This window comes from Arachis ipaensis, chromosome B03, assembly GCF_000816755.2.
Source record: "Arachis ipaensis cultivar K30076 chromosome B03, Araip1.1, whole genome shotgun sequence".
NCBI classification, from domain to species: domain Eukaryota; kingdom Viridiplantae; phylum Streptophyta; class Magnoliopsida; order Fabales; family Fabaceae; genus Arachis; species Arachis ipaensis.
The window spans coordinates 2,318,855-2,330,903 of record NC_029787.2 but is presented as its reverse complement, the minus strand read 5'-3'; the positions used below and the strand labels follow the sequence as shown (position 1 = coordinate 2,330,903).

The 12,049-nt window shown below is 37.8% G+C and overlaps 1 protein-coding gene across 1 annotated transcript; it reads left to right on the top strand.

The window, feature by feature from the left end:
* Window positions 3,385-4,131, top strand: LOC107632389. Its single transcript, XM_016336073.1, has one exon. It carries the CDS (start codon window positions 3,385-3,387, stop codon window positions 4,129-4,131), a length of 747 nt encoding a protein of 248 aa, XP_016191559.1.

Here is a 12,049-nt window from a genome sequence, read left to right as displayed (position 1 = left end):
TTTATTTCATTTGATATTTATTTGATGTTGACACATATGTCGATTAAATTTGTATCAATAATTTCAATTCGAAAAATAAATATGACTCTCTCCTGAAGAGAGCTCAATTCGAAATTTATCGATTTTAATATCGATATAAACTTTGCATGTAGTAGACAAATACTAAAACTCTTGTATTATGATAAAACTTGTACAAATAGATATTCAATAAAAATAAAGATTAAAATAAAATCAAATAGACATCCAACATTTAAAGTGAAACTTAAGAAAAGAAATTGCTTAAATATGAATAAAGCTGGAAATTGAACCAAAGAATCAAACTAAAAAAAGAAACAATCCAGTATTTCTGTCAATTTCTGCCAACTCTTATTTATAATTGTGTTTAATGAAAGTATTTTTGTGGATGTGTCTAATAAAATTATATTTTTTATAATTGTATTTAATAGAAGTGTCTTTATAGATATATTTTCTAGATATATCTCTTTATATATATATATATAAAATATAATAATTAATTATTATTGACAATAAATTGACAGATAATATATTGGTAAATACCCTATACTTTTCCAAAAAGAAATACTTAAATAAAATGACGAACAAAAAGTGAATTAATTTCTAACACTTTCATACGCTTGTATTCTATGATCTTTTATTATGTCCGTAAGACTGAGTATAATTTGTGGTATTTGAATAGAGGTTCCCCTTCTATGGTTTTTAATTCTCCAATTTATGGAGGAAAAAAAAAACCTTAAACAATTTTTCTCGTTAATTATCTAGACTTATCCACGATCTTACTAGCTATTATTTATTTTACAAGTACTACTAACCACTTTCTTACCACAACTTGAGAACCAAGTAATCTTCTCCACGTTCATACTGGTTTTATCCATTAAGCTCAAATTTTAAACACGTGTTATTTATGGTTTTTTTTTTTTCTTTTTGTTCGACTATTTTGCCATACTAGTCCATATTATAGTGATGAGCTTTCCTATCTTTCTTTCAACTTCCAGAATTATTAGTTGGCACTTGGCCAAAACTTCCTATTTACTTATCATGTCGCCTAATTGATACTGGATATCCACCTCAATTGTTTGTTGTCGAAATTACTTGGTCTAACTTTCTTTGTACTAACAGGTATACACCTTGAAAAAGTAAACGTATATGTTTTTTTATCAATTCTACTACGTTACCAAATACCAACAGCATTTCTGCTAACTCTTATTTATAATTATGTTTAATGGAAGTGTTTTTGTGTATGTGTCTAATAAAAATATTTTTTGTATAACTGTATTTAATAGAAGTGTCTTTATAGATATATTTGTTAGATATATCTTTTTATATATGTATTTAAAATATAATAATTAATTATTATTGACAGATAATATGTTATTATCCTATACTTTTCTTTTTTTTTTATTTAGAGTGAGTTCAATGAAAAAAATAAATAGAAATGATTATATATATGCGAATGACGATAATATAAGTCTATTAACTCTAAAATGTATGTGTAATGTATAGTGGAGCAAAAGAGAGATAAATTTGTGGAAATGAAAGTTTGGATGAGAAAAGAAAGGTCGACAAGTAAGACAAGGGTGAGCAGTGGTACTATTATTGCGGCGGTGAATGTCGTTGTCGTGTGTGCATATGTTTTAATTATAGCATGTGTTATATAGTGGCCGGATGAATTTCAATTAAATGAGGAGCTGGTAATAGTATTAATAATCCGTCGACATAAACGATGTGCGTTCCCTTGATCCATATTACTTTTAGTGATGACATGTGACCTGTTTTTGTTTGGTTCCATGATTAGCACGGCTACCTTGCTTAATATTTCTCGTTCACACATTATTTATTTAGAGACTACTTTAATTTACAATAATACAAGACTGTTGAAAACCACAAAAACCAGATTTGAAAACCACCAAAACCAGATTTTCTTTAAAAAAATGTATAGAAATTGTCAACACCAACTAGCTTGATCGGTGTTTGGAGTGGGTTATGAAGAAGTAGCTAGTGAGTGATGAGTGTTGTGCCGACCTGGGGAAAGAATACGTAAGTAGCACGCACGTTTTGTAAAATGACATTTCAATAATTGATATGATTGAATTGCATGGAGAATGCAGATAGTGATGCCTTATTGGCCTTCAATTTGTAATAGCCAGATAAGATGGTTGTGAATTGTGATCATATATATGGACCAGCTAACACACACACCCCACACGCGCAATGCCCATCGATATGTTTTAGGATCACTAAACCCTTAATAACACATGCGCCTAATACCTCCAAATTATTTTTCTTTTTTATTTATACGCCTATAATTCGCCATTTTTTAAATAAATAATTGCTACATATATATCCATAACTATGCATTAAATATTCCAATTATACCTCACTACTCGACTATTTTTCTCAAACTATAAGCCTATGTTTGGTACATAATATTAGGATTCAAATTTAGTAATATATTCGGTAGTTAGAGTTTAGAATTAAAATTTTAGTTATAAGATCATATGGTTGTTATACATCATTCGAAAAATTATAGCTTGGATATCACTCCTGTAACTGATTTTATCGAGTTATGATCGTAACCGATCTTTCTGAGTAACGCACCAAAAAGGGATTAATTCCTCCTTAATGCTAGAAAACGGATATCCTCGTCTCCTAGCTATAAAATGGAGCTATCAGAAATTGAAAAGGTAGATTCTCTTCTCGAAGATAATAACTCCTCATATATTCCTTAACTAACTTGAGCGTCGGAGTACTTTTTGCAGGTGCCCCCTCTTTTCACTACATTAGCTGGCCGAGGTATACTGGCTATCGGCTGGACAACTGCTCGGCTTCCGACAAAGCACAGGTTATAGCTCGGATTCAACCAAGCAAGAACATTTGGCGCCCACCGTGGGGCCGAACTTCCCTTTCTAGGCCTCAAAATCCCCAACATCTGCTAATGGCTGATGCACCTCCTCCCACTCCGTCCGAACTCCTCCAGATGGTAACTGAGATCCAGCAGACAAATCAACGCATGGCTACAGCAAACCAGCATATGGCGGAGGAGAATCAGAGAATGCAGCAACAAATTCAGCAATTAATTAATGCTCGTCTTGAACACAATGATGATTGCCAGGAGCGACATGGAAATGATGAACGCCAATCCGAGCCAACTCATATCTCGGAGACGCCCCAGGATGATGACGCTAATCCTCAAAACGAGGAAGCTCAGCCAGAAGACGAAGATCAAGAGCCTGATAACTCTGCTGGATCATTTACGCCGGAGATCATGAATTTTCAATTGCCCAGACAGTTCACGCTGCCGACAACTTTAACCCCTACGACGGACTAGGGGATCCTAAACAACACATAAAGAAATTTTGATCTATTATGATCGTTAACGGTGCATCTGATCCGATTTTATGTCGTTGTTTTTCCTCTTTTTTAGATGGTCCTGCACTTGACTGGTTTTGCTCTTTGCCTGCAGATTCTATCTCACGATTCCAGGAGCTGGCAAAACAATTTGAAGATCATTTTGCAGCATCGGCTATATACTTACATGATTCCGATTATCTGACTACTATTAAGCAAGGTCAACAAGAAAGCCTAAAGGACTACATTACTCGTTTTACTAAAGTTGCTATGAGAATTCCTGATCTCCACCCAGAAGTCCACTTGCATGCCATCAAAAGTGGCCTCCGCCCGGGTAAGTTTCAAGAGGCCATTGCAGTAGCCAAACCCAAGACTCTGGCCGAGTTTAGGGAAAAGGCCAAAGGACAGATAGATATTGAAGAACTCCGTCAGGCCCGAAAGGCAGAGAAGTCGGCAATTGCGAAGGATGACGATAAACCTCGGGAGAGCAAAAAGAATTTCCGACCAATGCCCCGTTACGAGTCATATACCCAGTTCAATACAAAGCGGGACGACATCATCAAAGAAATATTGAATTCTAAGCTAATTAAGACACCCCGCAAAGCTGGTAGTTATCCTGAGCCGAAGAACATTGACAAATCCAAGTATTGCATGTTTCATCAGAAATACGGTCACACGACTGATGAATGTGTGATCGCAAAGGATCTCTTGGAACGTCTAGCAAGACAGGGCCACCTTGACAAATTTATTTCAGGTCATATATAGAAAAGGACAGTGCCGACCACCGAACAACCTCCTGTAGGCCAGTCATCATCAACAAAAGACAAAGAAAAAGCACATGCTCAGCCCAGGGGTATAATCAATTGCATCTTTGGAGGATATGTTGGGGGTGGAAGCACAAGTTCGGCCAGGAAGCGTACTTACAGAGCAATGTTGGCGCTTGCAGATACCACCAGCAGTCCCCAACAAGGTCAAGACCTCCTAGAGATGACCTTCCGTTCAACCGACTTTATTTGTAAAGATGCAAACCTAAATGATCCTGTAGTCATCTCTATCCAGCTGGGTGATCTAATTGTTCGAAAGGTCCTCCTAGACCCAGGGAGTAGCGCTGATGTTTTATTCTTTACTACATTTGAAAAAATGAAACTAAGTACTAACATTTTGCAGCCATCTATTGGAGATCTCGTAGGCTTTTCAGGAGAACGGGTACCTGTCATGGGTTCGGTATGGCTGCAAACCACACTGGGCGAGCAACCGCTCTCCAAAACATAAGATATTCAATACCTTGTTGTTGACTGCTTTAGCCCTTATAATCTTATTTTGGGTAGGCCCTTTTTGAATAAATTTGCTGCAATTGTATCCACAATCCATCTCTGTGTCAAGTTTCCAGTATAGGATAAAGTAATAGCCACGGTTCACGGCGACCTTCAAGAAGCTCGGCACTGCTATAACGTGAGCCTAAAACCTATAAAGAGAGTGGCTGAACGACGAATCAACTCCATACATGCTGACCAGCCGACCTTAGCCGAGCTAGATCCCAGAGCTGATTTTGAAGATCGTCCTATGCCAAATGAAGATGTAACAAAGGTTTCATTGACCGACGATCCAATGAAATTCACCTTTATTGGAACATCCACAAACGGCGAGGAAAGGGATAAGCTCGTCCACTTTTTAAAACAGAATGCCGATCTCTTCGCATGGACCCCTGTAGATATGCCAGGCATAGACCCATCTGTGATCACACACAAACTTGCGATAAACCCGGCAGCCCGACCAGTATCTCAGAAAAAATAGAATCTCGGAACCGAGAAAAGGCTCGCATCCATGGCCGAAGCCAAAAAGCTTATTGACGCCCAGTTCATCCGTGAGATCAGGTTTACAACGTGGTTAGCCAATGTTGTAATGGTAAGAAAAAGTAATGGTAAGTGGCGCATGTGCGTCGACTTTACAGACTTAAATAAGGCTTGTCCTAAAGACGCCTACCCTTTACCATGCACTGATACTTTAGTAGATAATTCTTGTGGTTATGGTACCTTGAGTTTCATGGATGCATATTCTGGTTATAACCAGATCCTCATGCATCCATCAGACCAAAAGAAAACAGCCTTTATAACCGAGTATGGTAATTATTGTTACAACGTAATGCCTTTTGGTTTAAAGAATACAGGGGCAACGTATCAGCGGTTGATGAACAAAGTATTTAAACAATAGATAGGTCGAAATATCGAAGTATACGTGGATGATATGGTCGCTAAGACAAAGATATGCCAATCTCACATTGCCGACCTTACTGAAATTTTCGGCCAAATCTGAGCATACAAAATGAGGCTCAATCCTGAGAAGTGTGCTGGCGTCCGTGTAGGAAAATTTCTTGGATTCATCCTCACCAGTAGAGGAATCGAGGAAAATCTAGAAAAATGCCAAGCAGTCCTTGATATGAAAAGTCCCACAACAATAAAAGAGGTTCAGAGATTAACAGGGAGTTTAGCTGCTCTGTCCAGATTCTTACCATGTCTAGCAGCAAAGTCGGTCAACTTTTTTCGGTGCTTACGGAAGAATACAACTTTTCAGTGGGATGAGAAATGCGAAGCTGCATTTAAAAGTTTAAAGCAATTTCTCTCTAAACCTCCTATTCTGCAAAAGCCTAAAGTCGGCGAAATGTTATACTTGTATTTGTCAATTACTGATACAGCAATTAGTTCTATTCTTGTTGCAGAGGATGAAAGGGGTCAACAGCAGTGGCGGAGCCACGTTATAGAGAAGGGGGGCAATGCCCCCCCCCCAAAATAAATAATATGTATGTATAAGTTTCAATTTTTTAATTTAGTTTTTTTTTTAATTTTTAATTTTCTTTTCTTCTTAACTTATATTTTTCATGTTGGCCCCTCTCAAAAAAATTTCTAGCTCCGCCCCTGGTCAATAGCCAGTTTATTTTGTCAGCAAGTAAATAATAAATATGTATGAGTTTCAATTTTTTAATTTAGTTTTTTTTTTAATTTTTAATTTTCTTTTCTTCTTAACTTATATTTTTCATGTTGGCCCCTCTCAAAAAAATTTCTAGCTCCGCCCCTGGTCAATAGCCAGTTTATTTTGTCAGCAAGTCCTTGCAGAACGCCGAGCTTCAATATCCGAGGTTAGAGAAGCTCGCCTACGCCTTGGTCTTCTCCGCAAGACGGCTTCGTCCTTACTTCCAAAGCCATACAATCAATGTCAAAACAACACAACCATTACGCCAAATACTCGCCAAACCCGAGCTAGCAGGGAGGTTGATTAAGTGGTCCATTGAGCTTTCCGAATTTGATATTCAATATCAACCTCGGGGATCTGTTAAATCCCAATACTTGGCTGATTTTGTGGCCGAATTTACTGGACCAGGCCCAAACGCACAAAACACACAGTGGGTGCTATTCGTCGATGGGGCGTCCAATCTTCAAGGATCAGGAGCAGGAATTCTTTTGGAAAATCCAGAAGGACTTGTCATAGAGCACTCTCTCTGATTTTCCTTTAAAGCCAGCAATAATCAGGCCGAATACGAAGCTCTGATTGCTGAACTCAGGTTAGCCATTGAATTGCATGTTTCTGAATTAAAGGTTTACTGCGATTCCTTACTAGTGGTTCAACAAGTAAATCAAAGTTTTCAAACGAAAGATCCTATTTTATTAAAATATCTAAATATTGTCACCCAACTTAGGGACAATTTTTCAAAATGTGAAATAATTCATATAGCTAGAGATCAGAATCACAGAGCAGATTTACTTTGTAAACTGGCTACTACCCAATCACACACGGCCACGCTTTTACAATCCACTCTCACAGAGCCGAGTATAAATATAATCGGTACTTTTACTATTTCTAACAAAAATAGTTGGCAACAACCATTTATACAATTTCTTAGAAATGGGATCGTTCCAGATGGAATCCAAGATCAGAAAAAGTTTAAAAGATAAGCATCTTTCTATACACTGTTAAATAATACTTTATATAGGCGAGGTTACTCTCGACCTTTACTAAAATGTTTAGACAGATCGGAAGCCGACCTTGTTATAGATGAAGCTCACGAGGGCATATGCGGGATACATTCGGGAGCAAGAAGCCTCGCACAGAAGGTTCTCCGAGCTGGCTTTTATTGGCCCACCATCTGGGACGACAGCCGAAACAAGGTCCAAACTTTTGATAGCTGCCAGAAGCATGCTTGAATCATTAACGTACCAGCCGAGAACCTACATCACTCAATCGTAAGCTGGCCATTTAACCAGTGGGGAATCGATATCCTCGGACCGTTTCCCACTGCGCTAAGACAGGTCAAATATTTAGTTGTTGCAATTGACTATTTTTCTAAATGGATTGAAGCTCAACTCTTAGCCAAAATTACTTCAAGTCAGATGATTTCTTTTGTATGGAAAAATATAATTTGTAGATTCGGTCTACCTCGTCATATTACTACTGACAATGATCGTCAGTTTACCGACCATAATTTCAAAGATTTTTTGCAGAATCTAAAAATAAAGCAACACTTTTCATCCGTCGAGCATCCACAATCAAATGGGTTGGCGGAGGCAGCAAATAAGGTCCTCTTACAGGCTTTAAGGAAGAAGGTGGATGACGCCAAAGGCTTACGGGCTGAACTCATCCCCAAAATATTGTGGTGATATAATACTACAGTACACTCCACGACCAAAGAAACACCATTCCGTTTGGTATATGGCTCGGAGGCCATGATACCAATTGAAGTCTCGCATGGTTCCCTGCGGGTGGAGGCTGACGACCACACATAAGCTCGTCAAACCGAGCTTGACCTCGTCGAAGAAATACGAAGCACAGCGGCAATTCGTCATCAGGCGTTACAACAACGTCTAAGTCGGCGCCATAACAAAAGGGTAAAACCGAGGAACTTTGTCGTAGGCGACCTGGTCCTTCGAAAGACTGAAAATGTCCGAAAACCTTCCTCCCATGGAAAGCTTGCAGCAACTTGGGACGGCCCTTACAGAATACATGAAGTCCTTTGAAGGGGAGCTTATCAATTGGAAAGACTGGATGGCACAAGGTTACCCAACACTTGGAATGTTAGCTCCTTAAAACAGTATTATAGTTGAACATACAAGAACACTAGTACTCTTTTTCCTACCACGAGATTTTTTCTAAATAAGGTTTTGCTCGTGGAGGTTTTAATGAGACTAGCTTACCTGATCTAAATTTATTCAGGTAATACATTCTGGTAATAATTATGTTACTTTAATCCTTTCTCATTGCACTTCTCTCTAAAATACAAAACAAAGATCGCAAAGCCTGATGTTAATGGCTGTAACATCACTATCAATTTGTGAAAGCAAAAATCGCTTCAGACAACTAGTTGCATTATATTTCGAATGCGCACAACATCAGTCAGCTAAGATTGGAAAAAAAGATCCTTTTTTTTAGAGAGGAACAAACAAAAATTAGGAACATACCACACCTAATTTGACAGACATTAATACAGTCGAAAAATGGTTCTACAATCAAAATATATCTGCTAAACATCAGTTTTTTCAAAACACTGATACATAAAAAATAAGCCTCTCAAAGGCCAAGTAAACACAAGTCAACGGCAAAATAAACAGATTCTTTAATCAGCCAAATTGTCCCCATCTTCTTCGGCAACTTCTTCATCATCCACCAAATAACCCTCACGAACAACCTTACTCGGATCCATAGCAGTAAAATCCCCGTCCGGTACCAAGAATTTTGCTTGGGTTACAGCACGTTCGAAACCCTCAGCAAATGCATCTAGGATCTCACCTTCTCGGCTAGATTCCATTTTTTTCAGCTTTAATGTCACCCCAACAACCTGCTCACTCATATTGTTTAAATCTTTTTCCTTTTTACTCAGCTTTTCAGCATCTTTCTCATGGCTCTCTTTCTCTAACCTTAGTTCCTCCTTAACTGCAGCAATTTCTTTCCTAAGTTCAATTAGGGACTTTTCCTTTGTTTCCAATTGTTCCTTGATCGTAGTACTCTCCGCAGCAGTTTGCAACATTTTCTTATGCTTTTTCTCTTGAGCATGGCCTACGCTCGCCAATCGAAGCCCAACAACCTAGGCAGAAAGCATAAAATCGCCATCAGTACCACAGATTGCACATGTAATGCAAACACAAAGATTAACACTGACCTGGATGAATTGATCAATACCGACGTCTCCAACCCCCTCAATACGACCCAGATCTGAAGAAGCCTGAACAACCTCGTCAACCACAACACTAAAAAGAAAATTCCTATCCCAGACTGAGGATCCATCCACCTCTTCTTCAAACATGTGTAGCCTCTCTTGCTTTAGGGTAAAGTTCGACAAATCGTTCAGATGAATCCCCTTGGCAGTTTCATCATTGTCAATATTAATTACATCAGATTTCCTTTTCTTAAAAACAAATCCTTTCTTCTTCAGCTCTGGTTGATTGACCTCGGCCCCACCTTCCATTTTCTCAGGATTGGACGAAGACCCCTCGAAGTTCTTTGCTTTGAAACGAGCCCTTAAGCTTGAAGCCGAAACACCAGGATACTTCCCGACTACAAAAAATAGAGAAAAAACGTCAGAGTTGAAAATTTTTCTTCAAATATCAAACAAACCAGTTCATAAACTCTCACCCAGATAATTTATAACCGCTGCCCTATTCTCTTCCCACGGAAGTAGTTCCGACACAGACAATAAACCACCCTTGTCAACCATTTCCATAAGAAAGCTAACTATGCACTCATTTCGAGGCGCTATAAGATCGGGACCAAGTATATGCTACGGATGACAGCACCAGTATAGAGGGAACTTCTCGCCCAAATGTTCATCAAGGTAAAAAGGAAAATCTTCGTCAACAAACTTTACTTTAAGAAACATTTCTTTGAAATCCTTGAAAGAGGACTTGTACAACTTGAAAACAGAAAACCCAGGGGTGCTATTCAGATTAACCCAAACACCCTTCCAGACCCCTTTAGCTTGAAACAGAGTAAAAAACAGTTCTATTTCTGGCTCGATTTCAAGATATTGCATCAAAAATTGAAAACATTTCAAAAATGCCCATCCGTTTGGATGGACTTGAGAAGGGGCACAGTTCATCTGTTTCAGTATGTCACATTCGAAGGAAGTAAAAGGTAGTTTCACAAAAAGTTCTTCCAATACACAACTGTACATATAAAAATGTTCAAAATCCTTCTTTCTGTGAAAAACGCGATCCGTACGGTTGCATGGCAGTAATTCAATTCTAAAACCTGGACTAGTTATCTTCGCTACATTCACCTCACTAACACTCTCCTTATCTGTAAACAGAGAAGCCCTTATCTTAACATCCCCATCTACCCAATCATACGAATCATCATCATCAATTTTAGGCAAAGCCTTTGCTTTCTTCTCTGCCATCTTTCGTTTTTGACCAAGAATAAAAAACCAGAAAGAAACTATAGAGTGAAAGAGTTCTTACTAACCTCTCTTGGTCATTCTCTTCAGAATTTCGGAACAAGCAACAGTTAAAAACCTAAAATTTTCCTTTGATGAGTGTAACTTGAAATAAAATCCAAAGAATGCATTTAATAAACCCTTGAGTTCCATAAAAAATACTACCCCTTCATTAAAACCTACAACAACGGTTACCAGGCAGCTTTGGAAATTCCACCATCTTTTCAGGTTAAGACCAATTTTAATGAGCACTTATTGTGCCTTTTCCAATTTCAAGGAAAACAAAAAATGAAGAGCCAACACTCTCATTTTATAACGCCTGAGACGCGTTGATCTGGGGACTTCTTACACCGAGCTATAACTCGGATTAAAAAGCTCAACCCGCCTCATTTAAAGCCAGGCTAAGCTTGGGGGCTGTGATATGGCCGTTATACATCATTCGAAAAGTTATAGCTCGGATATCACTCCTGTAACTGATTTTACCGAGTTATGATCGTAACCGATCTTTCTGAGTAACGCACCAAAAAGGGATTAATTCCTCCTTAATGCTAGAAAACGGATATCCTCATCTCCTAGCTATAAAATGGAGCTATCAGAAATTGAAAAGGTAGATTCTCTTCTCGAAGATAATAACTCCTCATATATTCCTTAACTAACTTGAGCGTCGGAGTAATTTTTGCAGGTGCTCCTCCTCTTTTCGCTACATTAGCTGGCCGAGGTATACTGGCTATCGGCTGGACAACTGCTCGGCTTCCGACAAAGCACAGATTATAGCTCAGATTCAACCAGGCAAGAACATAAGACATAAAATTTAATTTCTTTTGTGCCTCCAAAAAGCGAAAACAAATGAGATTAAAATTTTTAAATGAGGAATGCTAGCCAAATTTAATAAAGTTGCTGACTCCTAGACTTTTCATTTTTAAATATAGAAACTGAAATTTTGAATTCTTTTTTTCAAATGCCCTTATTCAAAATTTAATATTTCAAATCTATCATTTATTGTCAACACTTCACAACCCTCATCTCTCATCACCTCCGATTTTACCCCACCTCTCACTTCAATTTTGTCTACTACATTTTTCGAAGTATCTGAATTATATTTGGAGACAAAAAATTTACTGTACAAAACGAGCTATACCTCAAAATTAAAGTTGATCTATATATATACAAAAATATTTTTGATATACAATAATTAGTTTTCTGATTTTGTTGTATAATATTGCATAGTATGTATAAAATATTAAAATAAAACTTTTCATAAAATAT

Coding starts and splice junctions, on each gene's coding strand:
- LOC107632389 (XM_016336073.1), top strand. CDS start 3,385: ATGATCGTTAACGGTGCATCTGATCCGATTTTATGTCGTTGTTTTTCC.